This window comes from Thamnophis elegans, chromosome 7 (genome assembly GCF_009769535.1).
Source record: "Thamnophis elegans isolate rThaEle1 chromosome 7, rThaEle1.pri, whole genome shotgun sequence".
Classification (NCBI taxonomy): Eukaryota; Metazoa; Chordata; class Lepidosauria; order Squamata; family Colubridae; genus Thamnophis; species Thamnophis elegans.
Window position 1 is genome coordinate 44,936,299 of NC_045547.1, and position 26,499 is coordinate 44,962,797.

Below are 26,499 nucleotides of genomic sequence, written 5' to 3' on the forward strand. Positions count from 1 at the left end.
TAGGGTCCGAATATACTCCTTGGTGCATGCTGTCAAAAGTGCCCGTTTCGACTCGGACCTATCGGACCTCCACGAGTGCTCTAGGCGTCTCCTCCGGCGCTTTACCTCCCGGAGCTCCTCAGTAAACCAAGGAGGCCTCCGGGGGCCGCTGACCCGGAGGGGCCGTAGCGGCGCAATCCGGTCGAGAGACTCCGAAGCTGCCGAGTGCCAGGCAGCGACGAGAGTCTCCGCCGAACTGTGGGCGAGGGTATCAGGAATAACCCCAAGCTCCGTCTGGAACCTAACAGGATCCATCAGTCGCTTGGGGCGGAACCAGCTGGTCGGTTCCTCCTCCCTACGGTGGAGGTTTGGCCTCCGGAAGTCTAGCCTCAGTAGGTAGTGGTCTGACCACGACAGGGGTATGATCTCATTACCCCTCAGACCAAGATCGTAACTCCACTGCTCCGAGAGGAATACGAGGTCAAGCGTGTGACCCGCTGAGTGAGTTGGGCCTCGAATTACTTGAGTCAAGCCCATGGCTGTCATGGAAGCCATGAACTCCTGCGCTCCATCAGAGTGTTCACCGAGCGAAGGCAAGTTAAAGTCCCCCAGAACTATAAGTCTAGGGAACTCAACCGCTAGCTCGGCTACTGACTCGAGGAGCGAGGGGAGGGCTGCTGCAACGTAGTTGGGAGGCAGGTACGTAAGCAGCAAACCCACTTGACCCTTGAGGTCCAGCTTCACTAGCAGGGACTCACACCCGACAAGCTCCGGAGCAGGGATCCTATGAGGTACTAAAGACTCCCGGACTACAATAGCCACACCGCCACCCCTTCCCTGGGCTCTCGGCTGGTGTAGCACCTGAAATCCGGCTGGGCACATCTCGACGAGGGGGACTCCTCCCTCAGGGCCCAGCCATGTTTCAGTAATACATGCCAGGTCTGCGCCCTCATCAGTTATCAAGTCCCGGATGAGGGGGGCCTTATGAACAACAGACCTGGCATTTAGCGACAGCAGCCTGAGACCAGGGTCCTGAACACCCGCGCCATCTGACCTTGGAGTGGGACTCCTAGGGCCGGAAGGAGGGATCTCTATGACACAGCGAGCCCTCCTTCCCCGATGATGGCCTGCCCTAAAGTCCCCGCCGTATCTGCCTCTCCCTGTCATGACCGCAATGCTCCGACCCTCACCCGTGGTTGTGGTCCCCCCAACCACCCCGATGACCCCCGTATACCCCGGCAGGTCCTCCGAATCAGTCATACCCAAACTCTCACTCAAACAATCCTCACGAAATAATTAAAACACAAAGTTACAACAGTAATAGTAATAAAAGTGAGATCATTCATATCATCCCAAGCAGTCCCATGCACTCAACATACCGTATTAAAGTAAAATTTAAAATTTAAAAGTTTAAAAATTGCACGGGCTCATAGACACAATGTTCAGTTTAAGGTAGTCCAGAGGTGTCTTCTGCCCTCTCCTAAGGGAGGGCCTACCTTGAGGGGGGGCTCTTCTGAAAAGTTCAGTGTAGTCCAGGGGGGGAGGGGCTGGGGGGTAAAGTGAGTTCGGGAGTCAGCTGCAATGGTACGAACCGGGGAGTTAACCATAGTAGCAAGAAGTCTGGTAAGTGTGTTCATTTCAACAGCTTCTTTTGATGACATTTCCAGGATCAAAGGAGTCCAAAGAGTCCAAAGAGGGAGGGAGGGAAGCCTATCTCTGGTAGAAGGGGAGGGGGGGGCGCTCCATTCAATAATCGGGCCCGACGTTCTTGGGGCCCAGCGCATCAAAAACAAGTCCAGGGTGGTCAATTTCATTAGCCAACAATGCTGGCGTCTATGGAGGCTGGCAGCTCGGAAATTAAAGTTTGCCGGTCCGCTGCCAGCTGTGAATCATAGGACTCTCCACCTTCCCTCAACTCTGTCCCAGGGGCCAATTTCCCCCTCACCAACTCTCTCTTAGTTCTCCTTTAATCTCCACGGTCTCCACCAGTTCCTTCTGTTCAAGCCGCGATGTTAGGCGGCATTAGATGGTAACCATGGCCGGCAATGTCGGTGGCCAGCAACAGGCAGCGTCCCTCTGCGTCCCTGACGCTTCCCAAACTCCCCTCGCTCACCAGCTCTCTCGTTGTTTGTTGTTTAAGTTAGTTCCAATCTCCACCGTCTGCTACGCTCGTTCGTTCGAGCCGCGATGTTAGGCGGCTCAGATGGAAAGAGACACAACGCTTCCACAACCAGCGAGCCAACAGACAACGGGGGCCGCGGCACCAACAATAGTCGGGGGAAGATCAAAGTTTCCCAGGCAGCTTGGCCATGAAGTCCCAAAACAGCTGAGCTGAGCCGCAGCGTTTTTCAAGCCGGCAACGGCAGGCTAGCGGCACAGCGGAGGTCGTAGTCGCGGCGGTCAGGCAGCAAACACGAAGGGGGAGGTCGGGCTTCTCAAACCAGCTGGGCCGCGGTGTTGGGCGGCGTCAGCGGCTTCAACTGTGCCGGCGTCTTTCGGAGCTGGCAGCTCGGAGAAGTAGAAATTTGCCGGTCCACTGCCAGCTCCCGGACCGCAAGAAGTTCACACCACCCCCAGCCTCCCTCGGCTCAGCTCCAGAGCACAAATTCCTCCTCTCCACGAGATTTTCTTTCAGTGCAAAGCCAGAGCGGCGAACTCAGCAGTCATGTTCCTTGCCCATGCGCAAGGTTGAGATATTCCCATTGTGGGTGAGGGGTAGCAGGACATACAACTTGACTAATATGCCACAGTGGCTTTGCATGTTCTGATATGGAGCAAGCCAGGATATGAGAAACTTTTTAACTGGGGATATTGTAGATAGATGAAGGCATAGTGACACTTCAAGTAATGCTGTTTTGATAATGATGTTCAGTAGGTGGGGGATCTTTACTTCTTTAATCTGATTTAGGACTATGGAAATAAAATAATGATCAATATCATATACACCTCCAAGGCTGGTTATACATAGAACAAAAAATAAATGAAAGAAAGAAAGTTCATAATGGTTAAATCGAAGATCTATCTGTGTTCAGGACCTTGTTGTCACAATGGACATAGCTAAATACAACTAAGACGTTTAAATGCCCCTTCCCTATAATTGCTTTCTAATAATTAGTGCAATTTCCATATTCCATCACTGTTCAAAACTAAATACAAGTTATATCCCAAATACCCTTTTTAAATATATTCCTAATTGGGATGCTGAGAGAATATCTAGAAATGTTTCTACTTAGCTAGCCAGGGATTTCATATTTCACGTTTACTTCACTCTGAATCCTAAAATTATTCAATTCCAAGATTGCCTACTCTTCTGTTGAAAGGCACGTAGGGTGGTGGCCTTCCAGGCGGGACATCAGAAGCTGGCCGTTGGGCCAAACAGAAAAAGACGACCCACAGCCACTCCGACCCCGAAAGACAGCAGGAGAGGATTATTTCACTGCAGCTGGCGAAGGTCAGGAGGAGGCGGGGACTCGGCTGGAGAAGCCGTCCGACTGCTCCACCTCCTTGCGAAAGCCTATAAACAGCCATCGCGGAGGCTCTAAGGATCGTTTCTTCGAGAGCCGAGGCTGAGGTGGGGTGTCTTCTCGCTGCAGCCGGCAGGTAAGTGACGAAGTGAGGCAACAAAGAGCAGGGCTCTCCAACCTTGGCGACTTTAAGCCTGGAGGACTTCAACTCCCAGAATTCCCAAAAGCTGGCTGGGGAATTTTGGGAGTTGAAGTCCACCAGGCTTAAAGTCGCCAAGGTTGGAGACCCCTGACATAGAGAAGCAAGCGAAACAATGCCTCGCGGTTTGTTTTCTTCAGCCGCCTCGACCACCTTCGCTTTTGTGCCTTAGTTCTGCTTGGAGGCTCCTGAAGTTAGCTGCCGTCTGGCCGATCCGAGGGATTCTGCGGGGAGGCTTCCCTGGGCTCAGACCGGCGGCAATGACGGAATCGCCTTTGCAAAGGCCGTCAAACGCAACCACCTCTAGCGGGGGCGTTTCCGAAGGTGCTTATTCCAAAATGGAAGGTTTTAGGGAGTTTGCTTTTTTTTTAAGCGTCTGCTGGAATGAATGACTTCTTTAGCTTGGAAGACTGGCTCCCTCGTAACCAAGTACGGGGTGGGTGCAGAGTTTCGTGATTTGTCTAGGATTGATCTTTCTAAATCCTGTCTCCTCCCTTAAGTAGGTGATTGTCTTTGTTTTCTTCTCCTGCACTCGCCTCTTCAGCTCCCACCCTTCATTAATTGCACTAATAAGGAACTCATTCAACCCAGATGTCTTCGCTTAACTTCTTCTTTTAGCTGCAATCTTTCCTTCCAGAAAAGCTTGGAGGATCTCAGCATCCTCCCTTACCCGACTTGCTCTAGATTAGAGGATGCTGAACTTTTGGGTGGTTTTTAGATCAAGCGCTAGGTTCCCCTTCTGAACGTATTGGGGGAAAGTTATATCATTTTTAATTGAGAAGTGGTAATCTGCTTAAAGGAATCTATTGCATCCTGGCCTGAAGATATTTGTATTTTGTGAAAAGGCTGTGAGTACACAGCTTAATGGAATGGAAAAAAACCTAAAATTTCAAGAAGAGATTGAACAACCATTGGTCCAGAATGGTGTAAGGTCTTCTGCTTGATCACTTGGTTGGACTAAAAGACCTCTGAGCTATTCTGTGTTCTAATTTAGCTTCATCCCACTTATGAAATCTCTGTAAACTCTTGTTAATGAGAAAGCAAGTTATATGTGAAATTGTAGCCTCTAGCTAAAAATTGAGAGTTTAGAAACACCTTTTCAGATTTACACATTTTATTAAAAGGCATCTACTTTCATGAACTGTTGCTCATCAAGTTTATGTCTGCCAGCAAACTGCTATTAAAAGGTGCACTGCTCATATAATATAGACTTTGGATTATATCACTGGGAATAGACATGTTAAAAGCTCAATAAAACACCATCTCTTTTAGTGGATGTGGGTGTGCTAGTAAGGAAATGTTTGAGATTTCTTGGTTTATAATGGATACCCACTGGGATTGAATATTAATTTAAAATGGAAGTGATTACAGGATAGCTGTTCTTTTTTTAAAAAAAATGCAGCGTATCTGCTGGAGATTCCCATATTTCTCTTTTGTGAGATTTTTTTTACATTAAATGATCCTTAATAAAAGTATGAGTGGTGACCCTCTTAATAGAAACTAATTGATGCATGTAATGTAGCTTTATTGACAATCTATGTCAGGGCTGTCAAACCTCCAGCCCATGGGCCAAATGTGTCACATGCTGACCACACCCATGCCCAGTTTAGCAAAGGGGAAAAGGTCCAGATACGACATGTGACACCACTGTAATGACTTGAGTTTGACACTCTTGGTCTATGTGGTTGGCTTGCTGATGTTGACTATCCTGTCCTCAAAGGTTGCAATAATGGAAATTCTTGTCTTGAAAATGAATGAGAACGCATTGAGAATGTAACAAAAATTTTAAATATTTACTGAAAATGCTGTCCATTTTTGGATGGATTTGTAAATCTGACACTGTCATCTATATTTCAAAATAGTTTCATTTGAATTTTGTCAGTGCAATATTTACAAACGTCTCAGGAAATCTTGAATAGTCTCAAACAGGCAATTTATATTCTGTTTTACAATTTCTTCCATCAAAATATTTTTTTAGTTTATTTTATTTTTAGATTGAATTCTTACTCTTGAACATGCAGAACAGGTTTTGTCATAAAGGTAAAATGAGGAAAGATGAAAAATCTAATGCTGTTGCTTTCCTGCGGAAATTATGTAGCCGTCTTATCTGATTCACAGAACTTGTTCTGCAGCGTCCATATTAGACTATAGGAAATTTTCTAGGCTGGAGGTATTAAATAGCATGGAAATGATTGGATAATAGAAGTTAATGTTAGATATTTTATTAAAACTTATTTTATCCTATTTTCCTTTACTGTGATGAGTATATTCAAGGTAAAACTGTTTAGTATGGAAATACATTTTATCTTGTTTTCCAATCATGATGAAAGCACCTTATTGTAGAAATACTTTATCAAACTTTGAAAAAAACATGGCCTGAACACATTTGTAGGGAGATAGAACTAGTAAACAAGTCATTTTTTAAGTAGATGGAATAACATAAAAATCCATATTAAGAGAAATATAATACATTGGCTATGTATACTTTTATAGTTCATTACAATTTATGAAATGCCTTGCACTGATTTTCTTTTCTAAAAGAGCCATTGACATTTAGGGCCAAAGTACATGTTACATTATTATTAGGTTGTGTACTTTAAAACTTTAGATAATTATAAAAACTGAAAATGAAGATTTTCATTGGCTAAAGATGAAAGATGTTTAATTAAATATACAAGTATGACCAGAATCAGTTTGGTCATTTTTCATATTTAATAATATAAATCTGGCATACTTTTTATGCTATCTTATTCTTCTGGGAGAAATTTTCTTTTTCAAAACATGAATAAATGCTAGAATGTTAAATGATTGCATATGTCAGATTAAAAGCAATCATTTTTAGGGTGACCTTTCTCTTATCAGGCAGGAGCCACAGGCTATTTTGGCTAATTGGTTAAAGTTGTTCAAATCTGCAATATGTTGGACTCCAACTAAGCATGTCTAGCAGAAATGCTATGGGCTTAGTCCGGTATTATCTGGGATGAATTTATGTTATTAAGTATTGAAGAAGCACATAAGGATCTCTGCACTATTTGGTCACTTGGTTCTTGGATCCAAATCCCTCTGAGATCTTTAAGGCAACCAAGTAGTGGGGTGTATGTGGTGGTGTCAACCTTTCTGAGAGAAGAAGTGGCGCCTTCCATGTTGAAGAAGGTGGTGCTATGTTTCATCTTCAAAAAACTAATCTTAGACCCAACAATCAATTACCTTCTAGTCACCAGCCTTCACTTTTTACAGGCAGTTTTGACCAGATGGTGTGGTTGCAGATAACTCTGAAGAAAGCTACATTCATTCTAATCTGAGTTCCAGGTTGAGATTCAGTACAGAGGTGGTCTTGGTCCCACATGTTGTTGTGCCGGAGCAAAGCTGGAATGCAGTTAGTGAATCTATCCTTGATATTTCAGTAGCTTTTGATACTGTCAATTCTGGTATCTTCCTGAACTGACTCCAGGGTTTGGGAATTGGAAGTGCCATATTGCAGTGGTTCTCTTTTTTCCTTCAAGGCTGATTTCAGTCAGTGGTGGCGAGGAGGGGAAGAGCTTGCTCCTCATAACTCTCCTTTATGGAATGCCACAAGGTTGGATGCTTTCTCCTTTTGTTCAACATTCACATGAAACAGTTGGGTCATCTGCCATCTTAGGGCAGGGATTTCAGTATTCTGATGATAACCAATAGTATCTTTTAGTTCCATGACAACTAAATGAGGTTGTTGAAGTAATGTCTCAGTGCCTGGAATCTGTGTGGACTTGGAAGGGAAAGAATTGATCTTGGCTCAATTCTACTAAAACCAAATGGCTATGGTTCTTAGGATCACCTAAAGTGAGATTTTCCTATCCAATCCTGGGTGAGTTGCACTTCCCCATTCAGAAGTGATGTGCAATCTGGAGGTATTTCTTGGCTTACCACCACTCCTGTTCAAGGAGTGGCAATAACCAAGACAGCCATTGCACAACTTCAAGCCGTGAACTAGTTGCAACCCTTCCTGAATTGGAAGAGTATATAGACAGTCACTGATACCTTTGTTGCCTCACAGCACAACTGTTACTTATTTATTAAATGTATATGCTTCACATTTTATTATTCAAAACAACAGGAGGTTGCCCTTGAAAATGACTTGGAAATTTCAACTGGGCCATAAAACAGCAGAATGAACAGTGCTGGGCCTACTCTGCATGCCCACATAACACTCCTGATTTGTGAGATGTTTGCCAGAATGCTTCTAAGGGCCAATCAAAGCGCTGATTATCACTTATAATAATCTATATGCATAGGGCCTAGTCATTTGAAGAACTGCCCATCTCCTGTGATTTCTGCCCCGGTGTTAGGAGCCAACAGTAGCACATGCTAGGTCCTCTCATATGACTTTTTGCACCCAGGAAGCACTCTTTTTTTTGAAGTGGCACCTGTCTTATGGAATCAGGTTTTCTCTGAGATCCAGACAGGTCCCATCATGATGATATACCAGAAAGCTATAAAGGCCCTGGTGTTCTCTCAGGCCTTGGGATACAGGGAATAGAACCTCATTAGAATTTTTTATCTTAGGTTTATCTTTATCAACTATGATAAAGTTTTCTGGATTTGCTTCTATATTTCTGTTTCTGTATTTTCATTTATTTTGTTGCATTTGTCTTGTTCTTTACACCATGAGTTGTCTAGAATCAGGCAGCACCAATGACAAAATAAAATAAAATACTTCTAAAGGATTTTAGGTATGCCACTGAAAGGGTTTCCACCTCTGTCCTTTTGTTTCATGCAGAATTGAACTAAATGCTGCTTGACGGAATGCTGTTGCAGTTTTGCTTTTGATGTGAATGGTAATGCAGAACCTGGATACAACATTGTTCTGACCCCCCTTGTCCCACACCAGCACACACTCCGAGCCAAAGATAAGTTACGGCATTTAATTAACAGACAGACAGGTCCTTGGCAGCAAACCTGCACAGACAAGCTTGGGCAGCAATCCAGCACAGATAAGGCTTGGCAGCAATCCAGCCTGCCAAGCTCACAATAATGTTCTCTGACATTAGTTCCTGCGTTGACTTCTGCAAGAGGGCCGTGTGCACAAGTAGTCCTTTTATAGTCTGGAGAGGAGCCTAATGACCACCAGCTGAGTGCAATTACCTCCTGTACTTGCGCAACTGTTCCTGACGCCTATTAGCTCTTTGGTGCAGGAACAACTCACTGCCGACCTCAGGCTCACACTCCCTTGTCTCCTCCCCACTGGTCCAAGGCTCATGCACCTCCTGGTGGCCAACCAGCCTCTCTGCGCCCTGCTCGGAGTCAGAACCCTGTCCAGGGTTCTCAACATCCTCCAGAGCCGACTCATAGGGCCCCTCACTGTCGGAGTCTGGTGGCAGCTCCAACGGCTCCTGCTGGGCCACAACACAACATTATAATAGTTCATTGACTAAAGCATGTGTCATCGTGGTTGCCTCCTACATCTTGGACATTGTCTATTGATAGAAAGCTCTTGGTGATAACAATTTTCTGTTTAAGTCAGAAAACTCTGACAAGTAATTTATGATGCTAAACAAAGGCAAATCTAAAATGGAAGCAGACCAGTGGTGGAATTCAAAATTGGTTCTGTGTCCGTCTCTTGGTGGGCATGGCATGGCTTTGGAGTGTAGCTGTGGGTGTGGCAGGAGAAGGATACTGTAAAATCTCTATTCCCACCTCACTCCAGGAGAAGGAAAAATCCCCATTTCTTCCCGATCAGCTGGGACTCGGAAGGCAAGAGAATAGATGGGGGCAGGGCCAGTCAGAGGTGATATTTACCGGTTCTCTGAACTACTCAAAATTTCTGCTACAGGTTCTCCAGAACTGGTCAGAATCTGCTAAATGCCACCTCTGAAACAGACTATACATTACTATAAGTGTGAAGCTTGTATATAAATCAAGCAGTGAGATGTATTACATGAAATTTGAGGGTCAACTGCATTTAAAGTCAAACTCTTCAAGTTGTCATACTATATTAATTTTAAAAGGTAGGTCTGCAGTGAAATATCCTAAGGGGCAGTCATAGTATTTCTAAATTGCTTCATGAAGAACAGTTTTCCGAAACACACCAAGACAGACTGGAACACCAAATCCCAATGTGTAATTTGCCTGTGTCACAGAAATGAAAATGTGAATCATTTGAAAAGCCATCCAGGGAATACTGTAGATCAGTATTTCCCAACCATGGCCATCTGAAGAGGTGTGGACCTCAACGGAGTTGAAGTCTACACCTCTTCAAGTAGCCAAAGTTGAGAAACAGTGCTGCAGATGAAGGAATCTATAAAGTTTTAAATATCTAGATTCTTAGACTCTGAAGAATTACAGAGATTGTGATATCTTGATAAAATAAGTAACGCCTTGTTTTTTGTAAAAAAAAAAAAAAAGGGGGGGCATGCAGAACTTTAGGAGGCTGGTAGAGTGCTCCTGGGAGCTGGGGGGGGGACAAGCAAAAAACGGCCTGGTTTTTTTGCAAAAAAAGAGGGCATGCAGAGGCTTTGGAAGGTTTGTAGAGTGCTCCTAGGGGCGGGGGGGGGGGAAAGGGGGCAGGTTTCAATAGGCCAAAAATGCTGTATTCAGTGTATTAAACGCACCCAGATTTTCAGCCTCTTTTTTGGGGGGGAAGATGCATCTTATACTCCAAAAAATATGGTATTTTGAAGAGTAATATTGTAAAACAAAACTATAGGATAAATATATCATTTTTAGTATGAAGTTATGAAAAAGTATAAGTACTTGAAGTATATGGCACGTGGACATTTTTCACGTTTTTTTATCATTACATAATGCAAAAACCTGTTATCTATGATTCTCAAAAATATAGCACTACTGGCATGTTACTACTAAATTATGCATGTGCTGCAATGCAATAAATGGGTGAATATGTTTTATTTGGGGTTAATTATTAATCCTAGCCATATTCCAATCATATTCCAATCATATTCCAATCACGTTTACATCTAAGCAACCATTGCTTAGCAGCTCCTCTATAAGTTCTACAAGAAAAGTAAATCATAAACCGAAACTCACTTTCAGACTATTCTATCATTCTTCACTTAAGCAGCAGAAAGAACAGTAAATGTGCCTACCAGATGCCTGTAATACTGGTGAGCCTTTGTGCTGAAAGAACAATTGAGTGGAGGATAGCTGGAAGCTTCATCCAGCACTGTTCCTTCATCCTAACATTTGAACTCATTATTGGATAAAAGTTTACCAGTCTTCCAAATGAATAGGAGACAAATGTACACTCTTCCGCTGACAAGCTACCAGTGTGGGCAAATGCGACTAAAGCCTCTGTCTTCCATGGACTCATCTTTGCCTATCTATCAAGTGTGTCTTCAGCAGCCAGTAATTAATTGGAACCAGAGTAGGCATTGATCATAACTTTCCTCTCTCAATGTCTTTTGTAGACAGAACCCACTTTCTCTGTTACTGAGACTAAATAAGGGTTGGAAGTATGATCAGCCAATTCACACTAAAAATGATATATTTATCCTATAGTTTTGTTTTACAGTATTACTCTTCAAAATACCATATTTTTTGGAGTATAAGACGCATCTTACCCCCCCAAAAAAGAGGCTGAAAATATGGGTGCGTATTATACACTGAATACAGCATTTTTGGCCTACTGAAACCTGCCCCCTTTGCCCCCCACCCCACCCCTAGGAGCACTCTACAAACCTTCCAAGGATTATAATGTTTGGGGGTTAGAGCAAAAAAGCCTTAGTGGGAGCACATTTTAAGCTATGTGCTTAAAGCTCGAAGTATTGTTAGAGATCTGCACACCCACTTTACAGCCTGTTTGTTGTTCCCCTCTGGGAGGAGGTTTCGAAGTATTTATATATTTAGATTCTGTAACAGCTTTGTTGCCTATGCCATCCGGCTTGCAAATTCATAGGATTTTTTTTTTTTTGCCATGTGTACATTTGAACTAGACTGTAATGTTTCTTAGTGTTATTTTTTTTGGGGGGGGGGGGCATAATATGCATAATATTGAAAGCTGAATGCAACTAAATTTCATTTTAATGTGTGCTGATTAGTGTGCATTTAAAGTGGCAATCAAGTTATATTCTATTTCTCTTTCTAATTCTATTCTATTCTATTGTTAATTGTTAGCATTTATTCTGCAGACTCAAAATGCCAAACTGGGGAGGTGGAAACAAATGTGGAGCCTGCGGCAGAATAGTATACCATGCGGAGGAAGTCCAGTGTGATGGGAGAAGCTTCCACAGATGTTGCTTTCTTTGTAGTAAGTACCTATGAAACTCTTTTTGAATGAATTAGCGGTATTTGAGCAGTATGGATCAAATTATAAATAGCAAGAACCCAAATTTACCATTGAGTTTATACAGTTGCCACCTTGGGCTCCAAAGAACAAAGATCAGGATGTAAAACAATGTAAGATTGTATTTTGTAAGTTTATATTCCATATCTCCTGTATGATTCATGCAGACTCTTAACTTTGCAGAACAAATGTATGGTTAAAAGAATGCTTTCAGACAGTCATTTAGTTCTGACTAACATTGCCATAACCCTATCGCCATATCTGTTAATGATATACACAAGATTGTCACTTTGATCCATGTAGATTACTTTAAATATAAAGCTTATTAATTCAGTTTTATTCTGTTGACAAAAATGTACTAGCAGAATGCATAATTATTCCATCAAGATGCAGTTCTCATTTGGTACGCTATTCTAGAACTCTATATTTTAAATATCATTTAAAGAAATTATTCAAATAAATTAATTATGTGATTTATAGTAGTAGATTTTCTAATTTCAGCCAAATGGAGACAAAATTCCCTTGGGCTTTGCCAGAGGTTGTAGACTGTCAAGGACAGAGTTGATACAATTGTTCGGCTTAGCAGACTGCTAAGATGCTGAATTTTTATATCTTCTAATTATTTCAAACAATTGGCTGATGAACAATACAGTACTGTTCATGACACCTCATCAGCATTTGATAAATGCTAATTGTAACTGATATAAAATAAAAGAGAAAAAAATTAATTAAACTGAATGTTGAATTGGAATTTTTTGAGGTACATTTAAATAGAAGCTTGATCAAGTTTCCACTATCATGAAAAATGTTTACAGAAAAAGCCATGCAATGAATGGCAAGGGTTGAGATACTTTTAAAGTTTTATTGTCTGCTTTCAGGATTGCTTCTTCACATTTTACAAAATTGAACATCAAGAAGGAATACATTTCTAAAATATACAGAATATACTCAGTGATGAAGGAGTACAAAGTTTAGCTTCTCTGAGTATGGAATTGAGCTCAAGAGTTTCTGTTAAACTTATAATTGGCAAATCCAATGAATTTCAAAACTGGAAACATGATAGTGTCTTAGGGAAGTGTGAAACATAATGATAGTGTACACAATTACAGTAATTACAATAATTTAAACTGAAGCATGGAATCCAATTTAAGTACCTGAACAAAAACTGATACCAAAATAAAAAACAAAACCATTTCTAAAAGTTAATGCAGTGATACAACTAGGGTTTAATGTGGAAAAAGTGATTTTTCAGAGAGGATATCACAATGGAAATGTGTCTTCATTAAATTTTGCCAACAACAACACAGTTGAGGAAATGAAACAGAGACAGATCTAATTCCGTAGTGTTAATTCTTTCACACCACTTATTTCCATGCCCTTAGCTTGGAAATTTAGAATGGATCTTCATTTGTATTAACATTTGGTTTGACTATGATGCCAATGTTTTAGCTTTTATAATCTTAGTTGTGGAGGAATCTTAATTTACTGAGCAACCATTATAGTCCACTACTATATTTATTATAGAATCTAGAATTCTAGAGTATTTTTGAACAAAAACTCAAAGCAATACTATGTTCAACAAGTCTAAATTGAACTATTTTACTCTTAATTTTCATAAAATGTGTATAATGCAGAACTGCAAATGATTATATAAAAACTGTTTTTATTTGCTCATTAATACTGAGATGCTTGTTTCCCAGCCAACTAAACAAGCAACATACATCTAAAAGAGGAATAAGTAATAAGATAGTATGAATATGAATTTAAATTGGCTGTCTATATATTTTAGTTGTTTCACACAAAAGGTAACGTGTCCTTGGAAACTCTTGCATGATTAGACTTATTGGCACTAACGTAAATAGTTCTATGAGGTTTGAAACAAAGAAAAAAATGTTTCTTTCATAGCCTCACAAATTAAGCAGCCAAGTTTCCCTTGTACAAATGCAAATCATAAAAGCCAAAGAGGGCAGAATGTATTAATAGAACAGAATTTAATACTGTTATTCAAAGAACTAGCCCCCTCAGTTTTCAGTAGACATACTGTAGCTACTGAAAATTACTTTTAGATAATAAACATTATCTCATTTCTTCCTTAGTGGTATGCCGGAAAAACCTGGATAGCACAACTGTGGCCATGCATGAGGAAGAAATATACTGCAAGTCTTGTTATGGGAAAAAATATGGCCCCAAAGGATATGGCTATGGGCAAGGAGCAGGCACTCTCAATATGGACAGAGGAGAAAGGCTTGGCATAAAACATGACAAGTAGGTACAGCAGTTATTTACCTCCAGCTGGCTGCAGTTTGAACTGTAGTAAATAACTGGATGTTGAAAATAGCCATCTCTTTGTCTTAGGTCTATCTTGAGACATTAGAGATGTATTACCTATTAAATACAAACTATTAAGACCACCTTAAATAAATAAATAAAATGGAATAAAAAGATCACTCTGGTTCTGTATTTGAGCATTCATGATCTGAGGCTGTTCAAGAGACCAGCATTTCTAGAAAATTGCTAGTTCTTTTTTATTTGTATGTAATGGATTGTTACATCCTGTGAGAGCAAAGCTCAAAAAAGGAAGATTATCTTTTTGCCAAGCTCAGTTCCTGCTATTGACCGTTGAATGTTTTATGATCAGGTGAAACACTGTAAGGAAGAAGTAAACTTCTATCTAGTCCCCGGTTGAATCATGTTACAATATTAAACATGAATGTTAGATTGAGCAATCTTATAATTCAGTTCAATGCAACACAAATTGTGGCTTCCCACTTGAAGAATATGGTTGTATGTTCTTCCTCTCCAGCTTACAGCTTTAGCTGCAGTGATTTCCTCTTGGGTTAAACCAGTATGTATTAGCTTGCCTTTTCTGGTCACAGAGGCAACAGACAACTTTAGTGATAATAATAACCAAAGCATTACTGAGGAAAGACTTATGGATCTATGTCAAGAGATCAGTGTGTTATATCCTTTGCCGCCCATTTTGCTCAAGATCTAAAGAATCCTTTTTTTTTTCTTGTTACAATTGAAGTTGACTTATGGCTCTCCTGGGGTCGATAAAGGCAGCTAGACTTCAACAATATACCCTTCTTTTGCCATAGTTTTTTGTAGAGCTATAGTTGCTCTTAGGGGAAGAAATAAAATGATTTTGCATCCTGTTAATGAGAGCTCAGTCTAGCCTTCCTGTTCATAGCTGATTCAGAAAGACACTAATTTCAACAGTTCTTTTCATGCTAGCATACCTTCTCATCGACCGACAACAAGTCCAAATACTTCAAAATTTGCTCAGAAATTTGGAGGGGCAGAAAAATGTTCCAGATGTGGTGACTCTGTGTATGCAGCTGAGAAAGTAATAGGAGCTGGAAAGGTAAGGTGACATGCAATAGTTTGCAAATGCCCTGTCAAACTATTCTGGATTTGCTTGGTGATTTAATTGAAAGTGATGACCTTGACCTATTAGAATTGGATTGATTTTGTTTGCTTTAAAATGAACTTCGTAAAAAAGAACACCTAAGAATGGGAACTAATTCATTTTCCCAAATGAATTTGTATCTATGGTAAATGCTTTCTACTAAAAAGAAGTAATCTAACATGAAAAACACAATCTAGAAGACTAGATTGATTGATTGATTATGTGCCATCAAGTTGGTATCATGTCTTCTTAGTGACCACATAGATTTTCTCCATGAAAAAGACTATGTGTATCTACTGAAAATGATGAAACACAGAAGTCTGAAATAGTTTGTTTTCTTTTTAGCCTTGGCACAAAAATTGTTTTCGCTGTGCCAAGTGTGGTAAAAGCCTTGAATCAACAACTCTGACAGAGAAGGACGGCGAAATTTATTGCAAAGGTATGGTAAAATATTAGAATTGTTCTTGTGCAAGATATGTAATTTTAAATCTTAAACAGAGATGGGATTACCTCTAGTTTAATGTTATTTATCACACTGATTTAGTTTAAGCAGATGACAATGTAAGTATTCTCCAATCACTGTCATATGAGACAGCTTTATTGAACGGTGAGAGATCTCTATATAATGTATATTCTGTGTAACATCTGCACAATACAATATAATACAATACAATAGCAGAGTTGGAAGGGACTTTGGAGGTCTTCTAGTCCAACCCCTTGCATAGGCAGGAAACCCTATACCGTTCCAGACAAATGGCTATCCAACATCTTCTTAAAGACTTCCAGTGTTGGGGCATTCACAACCTCTGGAGGCAAGCTGTTCCACTGATTAATTGTTCTAACTGTCAGGAAATTTCTCCTCAGTTCTAAGTAGCTTCTCTCCTTGATTAGTTTCCACCCATTGCTTCTTTTTTTGAGATTTTTTTTATTGTTTTAGTTAAACAAAACACACAAAAAAAGAATCATATTTCGTTACATCTTGTAGAAAGCGTATCAATTGGTTACAAATATATTCCGTGTGTTTCTTCCACAATCCTTACATGTACTTCATTCAAATCGAGTTGTACATTTTAAGTCAAGAAAGAAAAATTATGTATTTTACTATCCCTGTACCACAATTCTCATTTGGTCACCATTATTTAAACATGTTTTTATCTAGAATCATTTATATTTAAAGACACAACCACCTACTGGCATTCATTTGCAGTTTCAATAGATCTCCAATAACATTACACCTTTATGACATATTCTAAAACAAATTCAGTTAAGTAAGATATCTAAGCATTCCCCCCCCCATAACATACCTGTATGTATCATTAAATATTATCCATTAACATTTCCTTGTTATTATTGTAGTTGACTAAAAGTTATTTACTGTTTATCTCACCTCTCCTCTCCACAGGCCTACACAATGTTATACCTTTATAGCCGTCTTTAAACAATGATTTATTAATAAGATTTATTTATAGGACTTTTCCCTCAATCCTAAATTAGTTAATTACATGCTAAGAAAATAAACATTAGATATCTAAGACAATCTAAGAGATGTTAACATTTCTCCTTAACAATCACCAAAAGTATACATTAGCATTTCTATGGCCCGGTTATTTATCCTAACTAAGGTTATCATTTCACTATTAGTATCATAGTAAATAAAAAAACAAAAAAACATTCTATGGTAGTCTAGGACAGTCTATAAAGTACTAAGATCTCTACTTATTAATCATCAATAATTAACTAGCTTTTTTCCATCAACTAGCATTATTAACCAGTGTCTTTCCAGTAACAAAATGGTCTTTCCTCTCTCGCCAGCTGTTGTGTCGATTCTCTTTCCAGGACCTTTCCAGGGTTTAAGACTTCTCTCTGCACTTTGTAGCTTAAACGATCTCTCATGTAGTTTTGTTGCCCTTGAGTTGTTATTAATGTAAGCTTAACTTTGGTTGTCAGGTTTATTTCTGAATAGATTTGTCTTATTAACTCCATCTTTTTTGCACTTTCTTTTTCTCCTGCATTTTGGAGTTTGGAGTGACGCACCAATTTATCAAAGTCACTTTTCCAGCTTCCATTCTTTCCATCTTCACTCACGTTTATTCCATTAATAAGTTCATCTAACTTCTTATCTTTGTTTTCTGTATTTTCATTCGCTTCTTTAGTTTCTGGGGCTGCAACCCCTTCATCTTTTTTTGTGATACCCCATAGTCTGTCCCATTTCTTGTCAAATCTCTCAAGTCCTTCTGAGATGTTTTGAAGTCCAGCCAAAATGTTTTGAATTATCAAGTTTTCTTCATCTGAGTATTGATCCATTTTTAGAGTAAAAAGAAATATAAAGAAAAAGCAAAGAAAGGAATTTGGTACTTTCTGCCACTCTAGCCTGTCACAAATTTTGAAGAATATATCTATTTTTATTTTAAATCTTAAGCAAATGTTCTTTTATGATTTTCAAAGAAGAAGGGTTCTAATCTTTTACTTTTCTTTTTCAATTCTTGCCAAAATATTTTCCACTCACACAGGCAGTAGACTATTTGTGACCTTGGTCTTTATCAGGTTTTAAAAACAAGTTCCAAACCCTTCTTTTGCAAAGTCAGTGTAGTCAGATAGGAGTAAACAAAGGATACATTGTTACAACAGCAGAAGAAAAAAAACTTCAGACTTGGGCTTCCAAGTGGCAGATTCAACTATTTTAAGAACTTTTTCCTTAAGTATCTTTAATATAATATTGTAACAAGTAGAAGGATAAATTTATTAAAGTAAAAAAAAGTTTTAATTTAAGCCAAAAAAGTTAATGTAGTAAAAAGAAATAGAGAAAAAAAGATCTCTTCATCTCAAGCGGAGAAACAGGAAATGTTGCAATCACTTCAATCCACAAAAGATTGTTACAGGCAAGAGCAAAAAACTTTCTAAGGCAGTCCAATAGGGATTAAATATGCCGCTTTGTTCTTGCTTAAGGGACTAATTTAGCTTAAGAAAAGAGTTTCTTAGGGCAATCTTCTAAAAGATAAGGAAAAAAAACCTCACCAGATGGAAACACTTTCACTTCTCTTTCTGGAGCCGTCTCCAACTATGTCAGCCTGGGGGCTGCCTGTTTGCCGCTGGTTGGAAGCACTTCCCTTGGGTTGATCAGGGACTTTGCAATGTCCCTGCGACCAGCAAGGTCTTTCCAGTCACCGTCTCTTCGGGATGGTTTAGGTCCTGCCGGACCATCGAGGGGCAAAAGTGTCATCGGCGAATTTGGACTGTCAAGTCCGCACGATGTAACATTGCGACGTTGGCTCCTCCTCCCACCCATTGCTTCTTGTTCTATCCTCAGGTACCTTGGAGAATAGTTTGACTCCCTCTTCTTTGTGGCAACCCCTGAGATATTGGAACACTGCTATCATGTCTCCGGTAGTACTTCTTTTCATTAAACTAGACATACCCAGTTCCTGCAACTGTTCTTCATATGTTTTAGTCTCCAGTCCCCTAATCATCTTTGTTGCTCTTCTCTGCACTCTTTCTAGAGTCTCCACATCTTTTCTACATCGTGTTGACCAAAACTGAATGCAGTATTCCAAGTGTGGCCTTACCAAGGCATTATAAAGTGGTGTTAACACTTCATGTTATCTTGATTCTATTCCTCTTGTTTATGTAGCCTAGAACTGTGTTGGCTTTTTTGGCAGCTGCTTCTACACTGCTGGCTCATATGCTTGTCCACTAGGACTCCAAGATCCCTCTCACAGTTACTGCTATTGTGCAAGGTACCACCTATACTGTACCTGTGCATTTCGTTTTTCTTACCTAAATGTAGAATCTTACTCTTTTCACCATTGAATTTCATTTTATTAGATAGTGCCCAATGTTCAAGTTTGTCAAGATCCTTCTGTATCTTAAGCCTGTCTTCTGGGGTGTTGGCTATTCCTGCCAGCTTGGTGTCATCTGCAATTTTGATGGTTTCCTCATTTATTCCCACATCCAAATTATTGATGAAGATGTTAAAGAGTACTGGGCCTAAAACAGAGCCTTGAGGTACTCCACTGCACACTTCCCTCCATGTAGATGCAGTTCCATTGAGGACTACACATTGAGTGCAGTTGGTCAGCCAGTTACGATTCCATCTGATGGTGATGCTGTCCAACCAACATTCTTCTACTTTATCTAGTAGTAGGTTATGGTCTACCTCAGTGTTTTTCAACCACTGTGCCGCGGCACACTAGTGTGCCGTGACATAGTGTAAGGTGTGCCATGGGAAAATTACTTTATATATAGTCAATATAGGCACAGAGTTAAATTTTTTTAACATTTTCTAATGGTGGTGTGCCTCGTGATTTTTTTCATGAAAAAAGTGTGCCTTTGCACAAAAAAGGTTGAAAAACACTGGTCTACCTTATCAAATGCCTTACTGAAGTCCACAAGTTACACATGCAGGGAGATTGGTTCACATCAGCAAGTGTAAAAGCACATTGTAAACTAATATTTTCTCAACCTGATTATATTTTTAAAAACATCATATTTATAGCTGAAAGGAACTAATAGTTTACTCTTTGTCTTTTCAGGTTGTTATGCAAAGAACTTTGGCCCCAAAGGATTTGGCTATGGTCAAGGCGCTGGTGCTCTTGTTCACGCTCAGTGACACATTAGCTGTTTGGCACACAGAGGGTTCCCTTTTTCCAAGGCACAACTTAATATGCTACCATTTACTGTGAAACAGCTCTTGGCTTATGCAACTGCTTTTCCTTAGGTACCGCATGTAATCCAGTCTTGAAGCAGATTTTTAAATAACCTGTCAATCAATTTCAATAAAGCTTTGTATTTAGACACTCATTTGCATTGCAATGTCTGGTGGAAAAAATAATTCACATTCTATTGCTTAAATAACTGCAAGGGTTCCTTTTTAAAATAAATTAGACACATCATGCATATATTTTATAGCATCATAGAAAATTGGTGTAAAAGTATGCTAATGTAATACAACTATGTTTGGCTGCAAAATGTAAGTGTTCCAGAAGTCCAGGAAAAAAGGTGTGATGTCCCTAGCATCCTCCAATTAAACAGTTTCTCTTGCAGAAAATAAAACAGAAATTACTTGTGTGCATTGAGTTTATAATTTTAAAGACTTTTGATATGAAAAAGATCCTCTGAATTATAATTCATTCTAATTAATATTCAATGTCAGCATTCTGAAGAGACTAATTAAACTAAATGTTTAAAAATCTCATTGGATGAAGTGTCATATTAGCAACAAATAATAGGGTTAAATATCTTTTAAAAATAGTTTGGTGTAATGTTTAAAGGCACTAAGCTAAAAACTGGGAGACCATGTAAGAAGGATAAGGGCAAAGCAAATCTGAAAATGTTGCCAAGAAAACTTCAGAGACTTGTCCAGACAGGCCCAAAGTCAACGTTGACTTGCAGAGATTTCCCTCATACCAATTTTTTTTAAAAAAAATCTTAAAAATTAAGACTCAAGCTAATCTTGACTTGATGGTATAAAACAACAAAGAAAATTTTAGAGGTTTTAGAGGTTTTATTTGCATTTGTAGGCCGCCCTTTTCCCTGAGGGGACTCAGGGCGGCTCACAGAAAACCAGGGAAGGGGGAAATACAACATTGAGACAACAACACATAATAAAATAATGAGCAACATGCATACAACATTCGGGCGGGGTAGGAATCCTTATCCCCAGGCCTGACGGGCGAGCCAGTTCTTCAAGGCAGTGCGGAAGGCCTGGACGGTGGAGAGGGTACGAATCTCCACGGGGAGCTCGTTCCAAAGGGTCGGGGCTACTGCTGAGAAGGCCCTCCTCCTTGTGGTTGCCAGCCGACACTGGCTGGCCGATGGAGTGCGGAGGAGGCCTAATCTATGAGATCTTATAGGTCGTAGGGAGGTAATTGGCAGAAGGCGGTCTCTCAAGTATCCAGATCCACTGCCATGTAGGGCTTTATGGGTGATCAATAGCACCTTGAAGCGCATCCGGAGATCGACAGGTAGCCAGCGCAGCTCGCGGAGGATAGGTGTAATGCGGGTGAATCGGGGTGCACCCGCAATCACTCGCGCGGCTGCGTTCTGTACTAGCTGAAGTCGCCGGATGCTCCTCAAGGGCAGCCCCATGTAGAGCACGTTGCAGTATTCCAGCCTAGAGGTCACAAGGGCCCGAGTGACTGTTGTGAGGGCCTCCCGATTCAGGTAGGGTCGCAACTGGCGCACCAGGCGTACCTGGGCGAATGCCCCCCTGGTCACAGCCGCTATATGATGGTCGAATGACAGCTGTGGATCCAGGAGGACTCCCAAGTTGCGGACCCTCTCTGAGGGGTGTAAAATTTGACCCCCCAGCCTGAGTGTTGGATTATTGGCCAAATCTTTGGGAGGAAAACACAACAGCCACTCGGTCTTTTCTGGGTTGAGCACAAGCTTGTTAATCCTCATCCAGTCCATAACGGCTTCAAGCCCCCGGTCCATCACGTCAACCGCTTCATTGATTTGGCACGGGGCGGACAGATACAATTGAGTATCGTCCGCATATTGATGGTATCTGATCCCGTGCCTATGGATGATCTCTCCCAGCGGTTTCATGTAGATGTTAAATAGTAGGGGGGATAAGACCGAACCCTGCGGCACCCCATATTTTAGGGGCCTTGGGGACGATCTCTGCCCTCCCACTAACACCGACTGCGACCTGTCCGAGAGGTAGGAGGAGAACCACCGTAACACAGTGCCCCCCACTCCCACCTCCCGCAGTCGTCGCAGAAGGATACCATGGTCGATGGTATCGAAAGCCGCTGAGAGGTCAAGGAGGACCAGGATGGAGGGATGTCCTTCATCTCTGGCTCTCCAAAGATCATCCATCAATGCGACCAAAGCGGTTTCTGTGCTGTAACCGGGTCTGAAGCCTGACTGGAAGGGGTCTAGATAGTCTGCTTCCTCCAAGGACCGTTGGAGCTGGAAGGCCACCACCTTCTCAACAACCTTCCCCAGAAAGGGGAGGTTGGAGACCGGGCGATAGTTGTTAAAGACAGCTGGATCCAAGGATGGTTTCTTCAGGAGGGGTCTCACCACCGCCGCTTTCAGTGCGGCGGGGAAGTTCCCCTCCCGAAGGGAGGCGGTTACAACCGCCTGGATCCAGCCTCGTGTCACCTCACTGCAGTTAGAAACCAGCCATGAGGGACACGGATCCAGGACACAGGTGGAGGAACTCACAGCTCTCATGGCCTTGTCCACATCCCCGGGGATAACCTCCTGAAACTCAACCCAGAGCTGTTCTACTTGGTCCCCCTGTGCCTCGGCTGGAACTGCAGGTGTGGAGTCCAAGTCCGTCCGAAACCGAGCAATTTTGTCCGCTAAGAATTGGGCATATTCTTCAGCTCTGCCCTGCAAGGGTTCCCCCGTCAAGGGTTCCCCCATCAAATTGCCCTTGATGTTAGGAAACCTCAGCTAGACTTCTACTCCTTAACATATTAACTGATTGAGTGATTAGTCGCCATCAGGTCTGGTGCCAATGCTTAGTAACCAGGTAGAAAGAACTAGACTTTTATTACCTATCTAATAGGGACATTGAAACAAAGTCGAGATTCCATTACAATCTGGATTTATGTGTGCAAGAAATAGGTCATTAACAGGATGTTTCTGAATTCAGCCAAATTAGGCATCCTATATCTAGGTCGCTCAAGTCTAAATCTAAATGATTACTCAATTGCAGCAACAAGCTACAAGTTTATTTATATTTCATTGCTACCATCAAGTGAAATCTATATTTTTATTGCCCAGATAGAATACACTCAATAAAGCGTAACCTGTGACCAGCACAGAAATAGAATCTGAATGTGGAAATGGTATGGTAATGTTAGATACTAAGGAAATCTTGCATATTTAATTAGGAATATTTTGAAATAGATATTGAATTTACTAGGATATACATTTGCTATCTCATTAATTTTTCAGCCCTGTCAATAGAATCCTTGCAATGTTTGACACACGTACCAAACACAGCCTCTACAGTGTTTCTCATCCCATGTCAGAAATGCAGGAACTAGAAAGGGGGAAAGAATTAACTTAAATTTAATAATATTAAAAACTTTAATAAAAACATAAATGTATATAGTTCTAGCCCAATACCAGGCCACATTGATGGCAGGGATATTTCTGATTAGTAAGTCATTCTGTGTGCATTTTGGCTCCAGGAGACACTGTGAAAGATGAATGGTTTTAATAATGCCATATTCGCAGTAAATATCATTGTTTTCTGGCAGAACCCCCATTTTTCCATGTGGTCTTTAGTTCTAGCCAAACCATGCTCTATTTAAACATTTTCAAACCATCCACTCCTCTAAACTTCCAGGCAACTCCTCAAGTGGTTCTATCCAATTATGAAGTCGTTTATCTTGGAGTTCCATTTTTTAATTGTTCTATTTGAGGAGTAGTAACAATCTCCTTAATGCAAGCTAAATACCATATTTTTCAGATTATAAGACGCACCGGAATATAAGATGCAGCAAGGTTTTGAAGAGGAAAATGAAAAAAAAAAAGATTTTACACTCTGCAACTCTCCCAAAAAATGGCTCGTTTTTCTCAAAAACGGGCCCATTTCCCCTCCCCAAAAAGATATGAATAGCCTTTAGGGAGCTTGCAGAATGCTCCTGGGGGAGGAGGAATGAGAAAAAAAGGCCCATTTTTTATTTAAAAAAAGAGCATGGTAGCCTTTAGGAAGCTTATAGAGTGATCCTGGGGGCTGTGGGGGGGGGTGAAATTGAACAAAAAACGGGCTGTTTTTTTGCTCATTTCTGCCCTTCCCAGCTCTCAGGAGCTCTCTAAAAGCTTCCTAGAGGCTATGCACAGCCATTTTGGTGAAGGGGGCGGAGTTTCGGGAGGCAAAAATTGCTGTATTCTGTGTATAAGACGCACCCAGATTTTCAGCCTCTTTTTTGAGATAAAAAGGTGCGTCTTAGACTCCAAAAAATACGGTAGCTCCTTTTTGACTTCAATTTCTTTTGTAGGGGGTACTTGGCCAAATAATGGATTGTCAGATCATCTAATACCTTTTCTTATTTCACATCTTCTGCCACACTCCTAACACCTGGCATGGCTATTCCCATCAAGATATATAGTTTGCCAAGCGGTGTGGGGCACAGATGTCCAGTAACAATGTGCCATGTATCACTAAATGCCCTGACCATCTGTGGGGCAGGTGTACTCTTCCAAGTAACACAATGCAAGGGCAGCCATTCATCGATAATGTGGTGGGCACATCAAGTAGTGCTAGCTAGCTTTCTGAGGAGATTAAGGGTTGAGATCTTTTGCTTTAAATTGCAACAATGTCTTTTAAAGGTTGATGTTTGATCCAGGGTAATGCCAAGGTAACGTGGCATCTCACAATGTATCAGACTCATTCCATCCCAGTTAATATAGAGGCTACGTCTAGCCTGCCTGTTTTTGAGATGGAACGCACAGACATTCGTTTTTGATGGATTAAGTTTTAGACCATTATCATTACAGTATTCTGACATATTCTTAAGAGCTAGAATAAACTTGTCTTCCACCTTAGTTCTCTAAGCAGTAAGTGCTAAAGCATCAGCATAGATGAAGGACAATATATCAGGATCAGCAGGTTGATCATTGATATATATTTTGAATGACAGAAGAATGCAAGAAATGTCTGTAGTGTCACCCTTGTATTAGGCTCATAATAGTGAAACGCTTACATTGTACTTTAGGTGCATCACTGAGCAGAGAATAGTGCATTGTATCCCCTAACTGGGTGTGTCATTCTACTCAAAACTGGCCTGGCTGATCTTCACAATTACTTTTTTTAAGGAACACTATTATTTTGTAGTGTCTTAATGTAATATCTTAATTTGTAATGTCTTAGAGCAACAAGTGTGGATTTGGCCAGGAGCAAAAGATTCAGATGTTTAACTGATGGTAATAACAGTTAACGAACTCATATTCAAGACCTACATATCTAAATTGTATTAAAAATAATTGCCAGCATACAAACACAGGAACGTTGGATTGAGATGCCTACCTGTTCATTACACCAAATTAATAAACTCATAATTTGAACTGGGCAATATATGTTATGCAAAGTGAAATATCCTACAATTATATGTATGTCGAGATTGACTTTTAAGCTATTTACCAAAATAGCTTTACGCAAAGCTCGTAGCTCATGGTTAATTGCTGAAATAGCTAAAGAAGTAGCATTGTTTTTGCCAAATTACATGCAACAGCGTTAATATTAAAAAATAAGTGCAAGCAACCAGCCCTGGCACACCCACTATAAATGCAGCCAATGCTACATATTCTACTTTATTAAGCAAAGCGGTCTCAGAGTTATAAGTGCTGTCTAGTGTGGTTCCACGTTAAGAACGGCTGGAATGAAGTTGCTATTTGAAAAGCAAAGCAAGAATTAACTGGCTAAGACAACACTGTGCTTCACTAACATTAGCAGGAATGTAATTAAGTTTTTTGACCATATGTAAAAAAACATCCTTGCGGGAGCCAAACATAAGCAAAGTGAAAGGAAATCTCCTCAAAAGCTGTACAATTCAAAGCAGGTGAACTCATATGAAAACAGTGAGGCTTTTTACTTGAAGATGTACAATTAACTTCTTTTGCACACGTATTCTCAAGAACTGCTACTATCAGAGTATACAAAGCAATTGCATCAGGGGAAGGATCATAGGCAATCAACCCCTAACTAGATATAGTCTTATAGTTAAAGTTTTCATTCAATAGCAATCTACTCAAACCAGTAAAGTTTTGAATTACTGCAGGCAGGATACAAACAGGAACAAAGCATGTAGAAAGCAAATGTTCCATATATAATTCAGATAAGCAAGAGATGTCAGTGTGTGTGATATTAGCTGCACCCATAGATTTTTGCTTAAGTCTCTTTCAAATGAGTTTTTGGGTGAGGTGACAGCAGCTATCGCTAAAGGGAAACAATTAACAATTAAACAAACAAATGATGATTAAGGAATTGGCAATGAAAACCGTAAAAATGGCAGCGCATAAGTTCTCAGGGATTTGTTCCATGTGTCGTTGTTGCAGCACTGCTTGCGCTTTGGTGGTCAAGGTTTTTCACATCACTGGACAGCTGGTCCGACAAGCTCGTATTGGCCACTGTGCTGTCTGTAGAGTCACCTTGGTCATCTCTAAAACTGGATTTAGGGACTGGTACCATGATATCTTTAGCTGGACG

General features: G+C 40.6%; 1 protein-coding gene across 8 annotated transcripts; it reads left to right on the forward strand.

Annotated features, from left to right (window-relative positions):
- Positions 1 to 3,469: 3,469 nt before the first annotated feature.
- CSRP2 (cysteine and glycine rich protein 2) lies at positions 3,470 to 20,126 on the forward strand. 8 transcript variants are annotated; one of them, XM_032222134.1, is made up of 7 exons: positions 3,470 to 3,579; positions 8,399 to 8,456; positions 11,752 to 11,884; positions 14,017 to 14,185; positions 15,140 to 15,284; positions 15,675 to 15,768; positions 19,859 to 20,126. In XM_032222134.1, the coding sequence occupies exons 2-7, from the start codon at positions 8,454 to 8,456 to the stop codon at positions 19,933 to 19,935; spliced, it is 621 nt and encodes a 206-aa protein (XP_032078025.1). In that variant the 5' UTR covers positions 3,470 to 3,579; positions 8,399 to 8,453; the 3' UTR covers positions 19,936 to 20,126. The 8 variants fall into 8 exon arrangements, with proteins under 8 accessions (XP_032078025.1, XP_032078028.1, XP_032078030.1 ...); XM_032222137.1 differs by having other exon boundaries at positions 11,766 to 11,884; XM_032222135.1 differs by having other exon boundaries at positions 3,475 to 3,579; positions 15,155 to 15,284.
- The last annotated feature ends 6,373 nt before the right edge of the window (positions 20,127 to 26,499 follow it).

Bases quoted from the DNA above. Each gene is read 5' to 3' on its own strand.
- CSRP2 (XM_032222134.1), top strand. The intron at 11,885-14,016 runs GTAAGTACCTAT...TTTCTTCCTTAG, and splicing joins CAGATGTTGCTTTCTTTGTA to TGGTATGCCGGAAAAACCTG. The intron at 14,186-15,139 runs GTAGGTACAGCA...TAATTTCAACAG, and splicing joins CTTGGCATAAAACATGACAA to TTCTTTTCATGCTAGCATAC.